At 40.9% G+C, this 15,325-nt stretch overlaps 1 protein-coding gene across 1 annotated transcript in view; it reads left to right on the forward strand.

Moving 5' to 3' along the window:
• Window positions 1-15,325, forward strand: part of wdfy3 (WD repeat and FYVE domain containing 3) — a 98,917-nt gene that overhangs the window by 11,159 nt on the left and 72,433 nt on the right. Inside the window, exons 2-9 of the mRNA XM_029438922.1 lie at window positions 1,551-1,761; window positions 3,912-4,035; window positions 5,590-5,699; window positions 12,354-12,449; window positions 12,520-12,585; window positions 12,917-13,109; window positions 13,872-14,058; window positions 14,154-14,320. Coding sequence (XP_029294782.1) covers window positions 1,551-1,761; window positions 3,912-4,035; window positions 5,590-5,699; window positions 12,354-12,449; window positions 12,520-12,585; window positions 12,917-13,109; window positions 13,872-14,058; window positions 14,154-14,320 — 1,154 coding nt within the window. The remainder of the gene's footprint in view (window positions 1-1,550; window positions 1,762-3,911; window positions 4,036-5,589; window positions 5,700-12,353; window positions 12,450-12,519; window positions 12,586-12,916; window positions 13,110-13,871; window positions 14,059-14,153; window positions 14,321-15,325) is intronic.

Below are 15,325 nucleotides of genomic sequence, written 5' to 3' on the forward strand. Positions count from 1 at the left end.
GTAGTGTTGCAGGGCTGTAGTGTTGCAGTGTTGCAGTGCTACAGTGTTGCAGGGCTGTAGTGTTAGTGTTACAGGGTTGCAAGGTTGCAGGGTTGTAGTGTTAGTGTTACAGGGTTACAGTGTTGCAGGGTTGTAGTGTTAGTGTTGCAGTGTTGCAGTGTTGCAGTGTTACAGTGTTGCAGGGCTGTAGTGTTGCAGTGTTGCAGTGCTACAGTGTTGCAGGGCTGTAGTGTTAGTGTTGCAGGGTTGTAGTGTTAGTGTTACAGTGCTACAGTGTTTCAGGGTTGCGGTGCTACAGTGTTGCAGGGTTACAGTGTTTCAGTGCTACAGTGCTACAGTGCGGTTTTGTTTAAGATTGATGAGCAAATTTGTTCCACTGTTCCTGGCTGTTGATTCTGCTTTTCATCAGCGGATGATGTCTGTGTTGTATGTAAGGTTTGCCGTTCTCTGAAGTCTCCTAGCAACCATTTGTAAGATAGTCTGAAGAGAATTTGATGTGGGGAAATATTGACTAAATATATATCAACCAGGCCCTGAAGAAAGAGCTATAAAATGCATACAGTGTAAATTAAATTGCCTAAAAAAACACGGAAACCTGGACTTGGGACACAGACTGTACTCCAGCGCAGTGGCAGCTGTAGACTATGCTGTGGTGGATCTGTTTACACTTCTTTGTTTACTTTATTTACTATATTTTGTAAAAACAAAATTTTTCTTCCCCAAGTACTGTTTGAAATACTCAGTATACTCAGTACGCCATCTTTGAATACTTTTTTCTGTTTTTTACTGTTTTCAATGCTGACTGCTATTGGCACGTTTTGTAGTTTGATACCAAGCTCAAGTCCTAAGCCTCTTTTGTGGTTGTAGCTTTTATTTAACTGACAAGGAAACAGTTTACTGTGGTGTTTAACTGTGTAGCAGTAAGAGTAGCATGGAAGAAGTTACAATGAACTAGACGACTTGGAGACAAGCAGCACAAGAGTTTACTATTTAGAAATGCAATCCGCTTTTTTCATGTGGTTTTCTAACAGCTTTTAATGTGAGTTTATTGAAGTCAAGTTATGTCACCCAAAAGACATGTTTGTGTTTTATTGTGAATTGCTACATGTTTATATTGTGTTATGTTTTATATGTTACAATCTCAACTTATTTACAGCTCTGTTAATGTAGATATTTTACAGTACAGTATGGCTGGGTATTTGTTTAATTACATTTTTTAATCTGTGCTACTACGGTACCTACGTTTTGTTACAGATACTAGAAAGACACTGAAGATTTGGAAAAATATGAAAGTTATTCTACAAAACCTCTTTCTTTGTTTACTCAAAGAAGCCAAACTTCTCTAATGTTGCAGCAGTTTCTGGAGAAAGATTTCACCAAAATAATATAATGGCTAAAAATGACAGAATTCAGATTTTAAAATCAGAGATATTTGAGTGTTTTTGATACTCGATAATGCGGACACAGTTTAGTTGCTAGCAGAAAAGTATTGACTTCAAGTATTGAGTTTATTTACGACATGTCTGAACCCTCCTCTCTCCCATCGGCAGGGCTGCCTTTGCCCTGACAAAGCCGCTTAAGATGAACATGGTGAAAAGGATCATGGGGCGGCCGAGGCAGGAGGAGTGCAGCCCCCAGGACAATGCGCTGGGTCTGATGCACCTGCGACGCCTCTTCTCCGAACTGTGCCACCCTCCCAGACACATGACCCAGAAGGAGCAGGAGGAGAAGCTCTACATGATGCTTCCTGTATTCAACAGGGTGAGTCCCAACAGGGATGGAGGGAGGGCTGCGGGTGGGCCAAACACAGCCAGATGAATTTGGTTTCTGTGAAGTATGAAGATGACATTCAAACCTGGTGTTTATTGTCCATGTAATAATATTCAACAAAAAAGATGAATTGTTGTCAGCTTGGACTTAATAGATGCTTCAGATGGAATGATGAACTCAATAAATAAGATTTCACCTTGGATCTATTTGGCATTTAAATCCTGTGCGTAACTGCTGATTTCCATACATAGCTGTTTGAACAGCCTGCAGTTAAATCTGAAACGAGCCTGTTGACTTGTGCGGCTGTGTTTACTTTATGGCTTAAGTAGACCACAATGAGAGGCGTGTTTTCAGTCTACGTTATGGTCACGTATATTTACTCTATTTACCTTGTAAATAATCAAACCACTGTATATGGAATCATACTTTATCATAAACTCTATTATTGACACTGAACTAAAGTTTGAGCTCCTTGAGGGGTAGACAGAGGGAATATTGTCTGGTAGACAGGTGTGTAGGAGAGTCATGTAAAGGTAGTGACCTCCCACACACCAAGTTACATCTGAAAGAACAATGCTTTGATTATTTACCTTTTTTGTGAGGCTTCAAACTCTCAAGATACGTCTTTATACTTTGAAAAGGGTTGAAATGACAAACATCTGAGACACCTAATTCATTCATTGTCAATATTTCATCAAATATGTACATACAACTTAGACGAGCAATATCTTAACAATTTCAAGATCCATAGAATATTATAGTAACCAATGGGGGAAAAAATACTGAATCAATCCAATCAATCCAAAATAAGCAATGTTTTTGCTCAAATATTGGACATGAAGAGCTCAGAGTTGAGCAGTTACCGGACCACTTTAACCATGTATAAAACTTCAGTTGTGGTTGCAGATCTGAACACCTGAAAGATCTCATACATACACAAACAATACAATCTAAATAATAAATGCTGCAAGTAATGATCATATTTTATAATAATTAGTCTTTTTTGATTAACTGATTAAATGTTTGGTCTTTCAAATATAAAAAATATAGTGAAAAACATGCAGCACGAGTTCTGAGAGCCCAAGGTGACATCAATCCAAAACCTGAAGGATGCAATATAGAATAATGTCAAAACAAGAAAAGAAGCAAATCCTTAAATATGAGAAACGCATCTGTGAATATATATAAGTTTTTGTTTGATAAATTACTTAAACAATTAATTATCAAAGTGTTTCTCTCTTCAAGTTTCTATTGATTGATTATAGAATGTTACTGTAAAAGTAAAATGCATAAATAACTAAAGGGATGTAGATGCAGAGAGACTGAATAAGAAGTCATACAAGAGAGCTTTAAATAGGAATAGGCATGGAATAATGTATTAAAATGTCTGTGTGTTTATCCAACAAAGGGGAGAATGCAGGAAATCATCTTTTATATTTACAGTCTATCTTCATATTGCACTGATAGAGTAGTGTGCCTCTTTGTTTCATAGCTGCTGCTGCTGCAAACAGCCCTGTTGAGTGTTCTCATCAAACTGGAGAGCCTTACCAAGGGTCTCTTGACTTGTCAGCTAATTACCTAGCGCTGGCTGTGTTTCACTCACTGGTGGCATCATTTTAATTCATGTCACAATTCAAAAGTAGAGTACTCCCGGTGCAGCGGGACGCCATGCTCCGGGCCTACTTTCATGTCAGATTTGCTGGATAAATAAATACATGATGAGTCGTTGTTGGATGGAGTGTAGTTTATCTTCGACCTGCTCCCCCAAAGGCTCGGGCTGCCGCTCTGGTTTTAAATTAGGACATGCCAGGAAAAACCCAGAGAGATGTAAGCCAGCGTACCTCCAACTTAATGATTCCTGTGTGTCCCTGCTTGCTGTGATTACAGCTGTAATTGTGTTGAACTGCAGGCTCTAGTAGCAATTAATATCCAATATCTTTTATTTTCGCTCTAAGAAAATTGTGAAATTGTATTTGACCAAATTTCTCTATGGCTGATACAACCCTTGTTAAAAAGGCATTAACATTTGTTCTTTTTATTCTAGGGTAATCTATATTAGTATGTCTTCAGATTGAGTTTTCTTTATTCCCCCCCTGATTTAACCAAAGCTGATCTAACCAAAGCTGATCTGTCTGCTTTAGGTGTTTGGGAACGCTCCACCCAGCAGCATGACGGAGAAGTTTGCCGACCTGCTGCAGTTCACCACCCAGGTCTCACGTCTCATGGTGACCGAGATCAGACGAAGAGCCTCTAATAAATCCACAGGTGAGCCCTCTGACACGTACATTCATAATGGTAAAGATATAATGGGAAGTACGAAACTTATCATTTATCATTTCTTTGGCATCAGTTGAGGTTATTTCCCATAACCGGTTTGCTTCTTGTCACAAAGATGATCTACTAGTCCCCCCCCCACCGCCCCCTCTGTGGGTGTGTTTGTTCTCCCCTTGGCTTTGCTGATAAAGACATGGATATTGGAAAGGATTTTTTGAAGAATGATCGTGTGCAGAACATAGACAGGCATTTTCCATCCATTCAAACGAGTGTCTGTCTTGTAACACCAACTAACGTAATGTCCAAATTTACATTTAAAGTGAGCTGTTAGATATTCTTGTACAAAAGACCTTCTACAGTCTGACTTGAAAGGTTAGTCTTCACTACAGGCGAGCATCTCCTCAAAGCTTTGGCAGTAGTGGCAGTTTTCACTGTGGCTTCCCCACAGGAAAGACCTTAAATAGACTGACGGACGTACACACACTCACATGCAAGTCTCCAGCTTCCTCTGTCTCTGATTTCTACTTTATCATCTCTCTCCATCTCTCTCCATCTCGTCTCCGTCTGAACATGTGATGTGTTGTTTTCAAGCAGAGAGCAGCTCTGATTCTGCAACACGACGGTCTAAACTCCAGCTGGTCACCAGGCCTCTGCAGATTGAGTCAGCGTTGACTCATACTCTCGACTGAGTTGAAGTACTCTGTCATCATCTAAATCGAATCAAAAAACAACTAGACTTTAGCACATCTTACTTCATCTCTAACCCTTTTAGTATTGTATTTTAAATGTTGCAGTGTTTCCCCCTACCGCTGTTTCAGGGGGGCTGAAATTATTATTATTATTATTATTAAAAAAATATATCAACTTTTCACATTGAACAGGTGCTCTTTTATTAAATAAAACTTATGTTTATCTAATTTTTCAGTGTTTACTTTGCGCATTCACATTCTCTCCTCCGTTTTGTGAAGGGCGGGGCTTCGCTCCCGACGCACACACACCTACAGTCAGAGACAGAGCGGAGGAACTAAAAAGAATCCGTGCCACGCCCCACCCCCTCGTACGGACCTCATCCAACCCAGACAGCAGCACCCCACCAGCTAACATGGCTAGCTAGCATAGAAATATTAGGTTATTTATAGGTTTATTTAATTGTACTGTTTTGTAATTGTATTTTATTGTAGTATACATATGTTCTACATATTTATTAGTTTTATATATTGTAGTATAATTCACATATTTTAGCATACTTATTTCCATTTTTCTTATAATATTTCTATGTTTATTTATATTCTACGATGGGATCAACTGTAATGTAAACCATTTCCCCCCGGGGACCGATTCTGATTTTCAGATTACATTGTGAGATGTGCTAATAACATCTTGATATGTACAATCTGCAGAAGTGTGTTGTAGACAAGAGTCATGTCACATCCACCAAGATGATTTCTTCATCTTCTAACTGATCATTGTTTCAGCGGCCCATCTGCCTATGAGCTGTCACTTTCTATCTAGTTAACTGTACCTTCATGTGTGTCGCTTTTCCAGAGGCAGCCAGTCGAGCTATAGTCCAGTTCCTCGAGGTGAACCAGAGTGAGGAGACGAGTCGCGGCTGGATGCTGCTGACCACCATCAACCTGCTGGCCTCCTCCGGACAGGTTGGTACAATAACACCATATTCATTTGCATTACCATGTTCTTTATGTGCGCAAGTACTCTATTTTTATAAAATGCGTATGCTTTTCTGTTTGATTGACATCGCATTTTTCTGTTTGTGTCATTTTTTTGTGCTTTGTAAGGATTGCCCTGATACATGTGAGTGCAGACGTAAAGCCCCCGTTCAATCAGCAATCATTCCCAGGGCAAATGACATGCACATTTTCGCCCCTTCTCCGGCGCAATGCTATGTTATGCACTTTGAATATATATATATATATATATATATATATATATATATATATATATATATATATATATATATATATATAATAAATAGGGCTGTCAAATTAGCGCGTTAATTTCGATTAATTAATCACAGAAAAAAATGTACGCAGATTAATCGCACTCTTAGATGCCCCTTTACGTCACAGGTGTCAAACTCAAGGCCCGTGTGTTCACGGACATGTATGATGCAGTGAGAGCGTTTCAAGCAGAGCTGCGCCTGTGAGAGACTCGGATGCACCAAGGAAACTTTGGACACTATGTCTCCAGCTAACTCTTCCAGCTGTGTTCCCGACTGCGCATTTTGCTGATAAACTGAGCGCATTTACTCGTCTACTAGCAATGGGAAATAAATGATAGCCTATTATTTAGGCTATATAGCCCTAGTTATTTTTTTGGGCTTTTTATTCCTTTAATGATAGAGAGAAGTGTAGATTGTGAAAGGGGGAGAGATAGAAGGGGAACGACGTACATAGCCTATTTTTTGCGAATTTTACCTTGTTTAAAAATCCTCGCTGTTTAAGATCAAATTGGAGAAAACGAAAAAAGTTTCTCAGCACTCTGTCTCTTTGACCCATTTGCATCTCCCCTCCTTTGATCTTCCAGCAGAAAATAGCATCAGCCCCTGTAAGAACCGAGAGAAACGGGCTCTTGAGTACAAGTTAAAAATTCCACCCCAGCTTAGTCTCCCCAAACATTTGTTAATTTCATTTGTTAAATCTGCTTTAAGACACTGATTGAAGGAGTTGATGCAGCTCCTGTTGTTTCTACCTGATATTTGTTCATTTAACTGATGTCTTTGAATGCCACATAATGAGATCAAGTCAACATTTGGATTTGTATGTCTGTGGATCACAAATCCACATAATTCAGAATCTTTCATAACATGGCAGCTTCTCAGGCTCCGGGTTTAAAGGTTAGACATGTAGGTCTTGTTTTTCTCTGTGCCTGCGACTTTGCGCTAAGGCCAGCAGACATCTTTTGAACTTTTTTGGCCTGCATTCCTCTGAAGGTCTTGAGGGGAGCATTGCTGTCAGCTGGCCGGCCGGCTGCTTTTCCTGCTCTGTTGCACACCAGAAATTCTCCGTGGTTGTTGTCCAGTCAAATGCTTCCTCTCTCCTTCTGCAAAACATATTTTAAAGCCACTTAAAGCCACTGTGCTTTTCCTATTTTTGTACACGCATAGAGGTATTTCACTATAGGTTTACTCAAGCCCTGCGACATGCACATTTACTTTACCTTTAAGAGAACATTTGTGGAAATAAATAAATGTGTGAGCTTGAGAGAAAGGTGAGATAAAGTACAGTTGGTGTGGATGCTAGTTTGTTTCTGCTGCATTGTTTTTTAAAACTGCGTTCTCTGCAGTATTATTGCAAAAAAGTTGAAGGTTAAATACCTCAAGGGGGGACATAAAGTACCACAGCTAACTGTGTTTGCAGCAATTAAAAAATACACACATTCGGGCTTGTATTAGCGCCTTGAGATTTCTTTTAGCTTTGAAAGGTGCTTTATAAATACAATTTATTATTATTATTACACATGCAGGAAGCAAACCCTCTACTGTCTACTGGAATAAAACCAAGGTTTGTATTAGAAGTTCTCTTTTTGCTTTAACTCACACTTGTGGCCTCACTGGTGACCTCTGGAAACACTTCTGGGCGTAAACCACTTACATGTCACTGAAATTAAGCTTCCTTTTTGTTAGAACCTGGTTCAGCTTTATAGTACAGTCAGCCTTTTAAGTGAAGACTATATTGTATTTATGGTAGAAGAGATGCCACATTTTTACATTTTTATTCTTGTTGAACCAGGGACGTTTTAACTGGAGCTCTTGAGTTTTAAGTGCCCATGTTTAAGCAACATTGATGGTACTTATAAAAGGAGGCACCCGTCACAACAAACATAAATACACAGGTTCCTATTCATTTTCAAAGCTCAGAACTTCAGTGTTTGAGTTTGTGACGCTCAGATGTTGACCCCCCCCCCACCTCCCCTTGTTCCATCGAGGCTGCTGCTGCCCTATAACACGATGATATAAGATATGCTGCTTGTTCCTATTCCCACTTTGCTTTTTCATTGCAAACACAATTCAGTTGCAGCTGCCTTTAAATGGTAGATGGACCACTTCCTGCGTACAAAAGCTTTTTTTCTGGCAAGAGATGGAAAACTCCAAATTGTTAGAACAGCAAATGTGAAAGCTTCCACAATATAAGGATTGAGTCCTTCAACCCGGAAATGAGTTGGCATTCTTGCACTTCCAGTTCACTCGTCTTGAAGGCGATTGTTGTTGGTTTTTTAAAATTGTTTTTTTTTGGCTTTCTGCCTTTTTATTGGATAGAACGAAGATAGACAGGAAAGAGGAAGCGAGAAGGAGCAACATGCCGCTGTGGCACGGACTCAGTCACAGCACGGCGCCTTAAATGTTTTTCTTTTAAGTGATGATGGTTACATGCCTGAATCAAGGTCTGTGGTTAACACAAGCTTAAGAGATTTTAAAGTGTTGTTCTACGAGATAAAATACAGCAGTAAATACCCCACTCGTGAATTTTGAAGCTTTTTCGTTTCTTAAAAAAGGCTAAAGAGGTCGTCGGGATATTTAACGTCATCAAGCTGAACACGGGGAAACTCATCTACTCCGGGGGGGACGTGAAGTTATGTGACCGCGGTCTAGTTTGTTTATAGCTCATCATATCAGCAAATCATAATTGTGTTCATTTGTGAAGATTATCTTTCTGAGCAAAAACATGTATCATAAACATTTGTTTTCCACAGAGCTTATTTTCTACAATAGTACATAGTCCAATGGAAAGTCCCATTGGCTTTTTGTCAAGGTAAGCAGCGCGTTTGCTAGCATCCGGATTGGCCTACAAAAACACTACCCCCCCCTGCTGCACTCTATACTTAACCCTACATTCAGATGTGTGCAGCTCAAATGAACCACAGACCAGTGTTTGACGGGATGTTTTGGAATAAAGAACCGTAGAATTCACATTACAAAGTATCCTGACAGAAATGTGAACGTTTTTGGTTGACTGTGTTTTTTACTGGACATGCAGTCTGTGCCAACACAGTGGCCTCATTTGAATTAATGAGCGATACTCTTTTTGGCCAACCACAGACAATATTTACACACATTTGTGTGTTACTGGAAAACTCCCAAAACTGCTTCTGTGTCTTTCTGAAAGTCAGGAAGACACTTTCATTATACTGTTGCATAACTGTTTGATATCAGTACACACAAACTGGCAGGAAAGAGAATGACCTCCTATTGAGCAGGGTGGTTCTCGATCTTTTGTGTGTGTCTGTGTCTGTGTTTGTGTGTGTGTGTGTGTGTGTGTGTGTGTGTGTGTGTGTGTGTGTGTGTGTGTTCAAGAGTGACAGGGTTTAATGGATTTGTATTCCTTTTCTCTGGTGTCTCAGACAGTAAAACAAAGGACTCTCCTGGCAGCTGGCCTCCCATAAACCTGACGTCACCACCCTTTCTTTAATGCTGTCCTCCCTTACTTCCTGCTCCCCCCCCACCCTTCGCTCAGAGGATAAAAAAAAAGCAATATTTTTGTTTGTAGCTGTGTGTCTCTCTACCTCCACGCTGTCTTCTCCTTTTATAAGATGCCCTTCACGCTCTGCATCTCTAGTGTGCTTGTCTCTGTCTTTGAAGCACACAAATGTGCTTCTTGACGTGCTTCCGCTTTCTCTCTCCTTGTGTCTGTCTCTTTTCCTCTATGTCTTTACCTCCATCCTTCTCTCTCGCTCTCTCACACACACAATAAATGTCTTTGCCCCTCTGGTTTCCTCTCTGATTGACTGTTCCCAGTAACCTTGACCTTAAAGCTGCAGGAGGGCCAATATGTCTCTTCTCACAGCCCACACACACACACACACACACACACACACACACACACACACACACACACACACACACACACACACACACACACACACACAGTACCTCACTTACTGGGTGTACCACAGGTGCGTCTTCCTTTGCACTGACTCACTAACGACTAGTCCTCTGTAGACCTGCTTCCACTGTCAATGTCTTGCTCTCCCTCCCCCACTCCATCGATCAACTGAGGGACTGTGTGTGTGTGTGTCCCCGCTGTGTTCTGTTATTCATCCTTGTGAGTCCACCTTCTCTCTGTGGTGCAGACAGAGATGAAGTAAATGGGAGGGTCATGTCAACCAGCCACTGTGTGTGTGTGTGTGTGTGTGTGTGTGTGTGTGTGTGTGTGTAATTGTCTTTATATGAGAGCTCATGTGTGTAAGTGAAAGAAGAAACAAGATAATTTGTCAGTGTGAGCGTTTCTTTGCTGTGTGTGTGTGTGTGTGTGTGTGTGTGTGGGAGGCAGCGTTTGATTATCTGAATCATTTGCCTCAGTGAGCACAAACCCCATTTCTTTCACTAGCCATTTTTCTTGCCATGATGACACACACACGCACAAACTCACACACACACACACACACACACACACACACACACACCTACGTAAAGCCCTCACAGCTACTCCTGCCCTGTTTTTCCTCACAAAAACACAACCATGATTCATATCATAACAACAGAAATACCCATTTACTTAAAACTAAAACATTTCCATCTTTATGTATTCTGTTCTGGGCATAAATATTTGGATTTCCAGTGGAATCACAACATACAGGACTGTCTCAGAAAATTAGAATATTGTGATAAAGTTCTTTATTTTCTGTAATGCAATTAAAAAAACAAATGTCATGCATTCTGGATTCATTACAAATCAACTGAAATATTGCAAGCCTTTTATTATTTTAATATTGCTGATTATGGCTTACAGCTTAAGAAAACTCAAAAATCCTATCTCTAAATATTAGAATATCATGAAAAAGTATACTAGTAGGGTGTTCAACGAATCACTTGAATCGTCTAATTAACTGGAAACACCTGCAAGGGTTTCCTGAGCCTTGAAAAACACTCAGCTTGGTTCAGTAAACTAAATCACAAGTATGGGGAAGACTGCTGATCTGACTGCTGTCCAGAGGACCATCATTGACACCCTCCATCAGGAGGGTAAGACACAAAAAGAAATGTCTCAAAGAGCAAGCTGTTCACAGAGTGCAGTTTCAAAGCACATCCACAAAAAGTCTGTTGGAAGGGGGAAATGTGGCAGGAAACGCTGCACAACCAAGAGAGATGACCGCAGCCTTAACAGCATTGTGAAGAAGAGTCGCTTCCAGAATTTGGGGGAGCTTCAAAGACAGTGGACTGAAGCTGGAGTCCAGGTATCAAAAGCCACTGTTCACAGACGTGTCCGGGAAATGGGCTACAATAGCCGTATTCCCATGGTCAAGCCACTTCTGAACTCAAGACAACGGAAGAAGCGTCTGACTTGGGCTATAGAAAAGAAGCACTGGACAGTTGCAGAGTGGTCCAAAGTCCTCTTTTCAGACGAAAGCAAGTTTTGTATTTCATTTGGAAGTCAAGGCGCCAGAGTCTGGAGAAAGGCTGGAGAGGAGCAAAATCCAAGTTGCTTGAAATCCAGTGTGAAGTTCCCACAGTCAGCGATGGTTTGGGGAGCCATGTCAGCTGCTGGTGTTGGTCCACTGTGTTTCATCAAGCCCAGAGTAAATGCAGCTGTGTACCAAGAGATTTTAGAGCACTACATGCTTCCGTCTGCTGAAAAGCTCTATGGAGATGAGGAATTCATTTTCCAGCATGATCTGGCACCTGCCCACAGTGCCAAAACCACCAGTAACTGGTGTACTGACCATGGCATTACTGTCCTCGATTGGCCTGCCAATTCCCCTGACCTGAACCCCATAGAGAATATGTGGGGTATTGTGAAGAAGAAGCTGAAAGACACCAGACCCAACAATGCATTGAAGCATCCTGGGCATCCATAACACCTCAGCAATGCCACAGGCTGATTGCCTCCATGCCACGCCGCATTGATGCAGTAATCTGTGCAAAAGGATTCCCAACCAAGTACTGAGTGCATTAATGGACATTTTCAAATGTTTGATTTTGTTTTGCTGTTATAAATCTTTTTTTTTACTTGGTCTGAGGAACTATTCTAATTTTTTGAGATAGGATTTTTGAGTTTTCTTAAGCTGTAAGCCATAATCAGCAATATTAAAATAATAAAAGGCTTGCAATATTTCAGTTGATTTGTAATGAATCCAGAATGCATGACATTTTTGTTTTTTTAATTGCATTACAGAAAATAAAGAACTTTATCACAATATTCTAATTTTCTGAGACAGTCCTGTATATGATTGTACAGCAGCTTCACAAACCTGCTGAGTAGACGGTTTAAAACTCCACACAATTCTGGTCACAATTCTCTGAAATACATAAATACATTTTCACAATCTGTTTTGTACTCCTTCCCCCCCCCCAGAAAACGGTGGACTGCATGACGACCATGTCTGTACCCTCCACGCTGGTCAAATGCCTCTACCTGTTCTTCGACCTGCCTCACATGGTGGAGGCACCAGTCGGCCCCACCCCACAGCCGCCACCCCCCACCACCACCACAGCCCGGCCAGGAGAAGACCCCAGGCCAGGGCCACACCCAGCAGGAGCTGCCCCTGGCTGAGCGCAGGGTGCTGCTCCAGAAAGTCTTCGTCCAGGTAATTTATTTATAACAGCTTTCCTACCCCGTCAGACCGATATATTTGTCTAACCCTAATATTTCCATCGGTGTTATACAGTATATTACAATTCATGTACTAATAATTCCAGGACTTATTTTCATTCATACCAATTTTTATTCATACATGTAATTCTATGTTAAAAAGTCTTAAATGTACCTGCACAAACCCTGTCTGTATATGAAGACTCATTTATTGATTTACATAAGACAAACATTGTTGATAAATGATGTGATTGGTTTTATCCGCTCATTTTCAGGCCGATACTTTTCGGCTGGAGTTCAGTTTCCCGCCCTTTCCTCTCTTGCAGATCCTGGTGAAGCTCTGCACCTTTGTGTCTCCGGCGGAGGAGCTGGCCCAGAAGGACGACCTCCAGCTGCTGTTCAGTGCCATCACCTCCTGGTGCCCCCCCCACAACCTGCCCTGGAGGAGGAGCGCGGGGGAGGTGCTCACCACCATCTCCCGACACGGCCTCAGCGTCAACGTGGTCAAATACATACATGGTATATACAAATGTTTAGTATGTGTAGGACATCTGTACACATATGTGCATCCTGGATGGTTTGAGTGTGGTCGGACGAATTGTGTATGTTATAGGCCCGTTCAAGATGCATGGAAGATCCAATTATTCAAACCACATCTGGAGTTTATCCGACATGCAGTTGGCCATATAAATACATTTGGAAAATGCAGAGTAATCCACATAGAGAGATATAATCCTAAATCTGCAGATCCAACAAGGAAGTGTGTGCAAAACAAACATCTGTTATTAACTTAAGTAACAAAAAAACACACTGTAAAAAGCAAACAAGTTGTTTTTTTAGCTCATAAATTATTCAAGAGAATTCACAGTTTGTCATCTTGGCAAATTACAGCTGAACAGCTTGTTGTGAGGCTTCCAATACAACGACTTCTGTCACAGTAAAGTAATAACAACAGTCTGCTTATTATTTAAATGTCATTTGTTATTTCAAGTATTGAGGCAAAGCTCAGTGCAAATGGAGAAGTAAGAAATACAAGCTGTTACATTGTATTAGTCATTTCCTGTCCTTTTCAAACTTGGAGGAAGTGCAGCTGAGCTACTTAACATTTTCCACCTGTCGCTTTTTCTAAGTAAGCCTCGCGAAAATACGCTTAATAATTAAACGGGTCTGATTTTCAACAACGTATCACTTGGTTTGTCGAATGCCATCATGCAGTCATTTCCATACATTCAGTCACACATCAATTTCTCGCACCCCAAACCCCCCCCCCCCCATCTACAGAGAAGGAATGCCTGGGCACGTGTGTTCAGAACATGCAGCAGTCGGATGATCTGTCACCGTTGGAGATTGTGGAGATGTTCGCCGGCCTCTCCTGCTTCCTCAAGGACTCCAGTGACGTGTCACAGACCCTGCTGGACGACTTCCGAATGTGCCAGGGTTACGCCTTCCTCTGCGATCTCATGCTCAGGTTCAATTCGAGAGCTTAATTCCTACAGCTAACACGCTAAGATCCTCGAGTGTGTAGTACGAACATTCGTACAAACTGCTTTGTCTCTTATCCAGACTCGAACAGGCCAAGGAGGACGAATCAAAAGATGCACTGAAGGACCATGTCAACCTGGTCACTCGTCTGACCACATACGGGGTGACGGAGCTGAAACCCGCCGGCCTGACAACCGGAGCCCCCTTCCTGCTGCCTGGCTTTGTTCTCCCGCAGCCTTCTGGAAAAGGTGTGTTAAGGGTAGCAACTGTGGCTAGTTAATAATGTATTGTAATGTAATTCATCTTCTGCTTTCATTAATGCCATAACCAACTAGACTTTAGAGTTAAAGCAACATGTAACTTTTTTTATCATAAAATAATAATAAAAGTAACTTTTGTGAGCGGGTACGATATTGCGTAAGAAGTGCGTTAGTCTTTACGGCACAAAGTTGATTTTGGTGAAACTGGATCATATTTTATGGAGAATATGGCGGGTGTGTGGACAACAGAGCTGTGGTTTAATTTCAGCTGGCTTGTTACGTCTTGTGTTGTTGCACTTGCTTGAGGTTTTTGATCATAAGTAATATAATCATAACACATGCACGTGTCACGTTACAGCTGTCAATATTTACGACAGAGTTGTTTGAGTGAATCGCACTCTGAAACTGTAGAGTTGCTAAATCGCAAAAATACCAAATCTTACAATATCTTTTAGCTACAGAACGACTTTTGATTGGACCGTCTTGGAGCAGACTTGACATCTAAATATTGTTCAGTGTTTTAATGAGATTAAAAAAAAATAAATATATATATATATATATATATATATATATATATATATATATATAGAATAGCTAACCTTATCCTTGCATGCTATTTTCGTTGACATTGTTTGAAACCATCTCAAAGATATATCGGAACATGAGGAGAAGGAGGTGGTGTCTGATACTTTCAAATACAGCTCGTGTCAGTTGTGTAGTGAAATTCAAGGAATTAGAAAACACCCAAAGCAAAAACACTGAAACACTCATTGTAAACCATTTTCATGAAGTTCTTCTCTCTACTGAAATGATCATCCATTATCATCATCAAAAGAAGGATTCAGGGACAATTTGACAGTAAATGTTAAGGGAGGTAAAGTCGTTCTCTCCCTTCCCCCGTCCAGGATACAAACCAGTGGTTTTCTGATCACAGGGCTCGCCTTTTTCTATCTTCACAATCCCACCAACTCGATTGGCCCAAAGCCCTGAAAC

The sequence above is a fragment of the Cottoperca gobio genome, chromosome 9 (assembly GCF_900634415.1).
Source record: "Cottoperca gobio chromosome 9, fCotGob3.1, whole genome shotgun sequence".
NCBI classification, from domain to species: domain Eukaryota; kingdom Metazoa; phylum Chordata; class Actinopteri; order Perciformes; family Bovichtidae; genus Cottoperca; species Cottoperca gobio.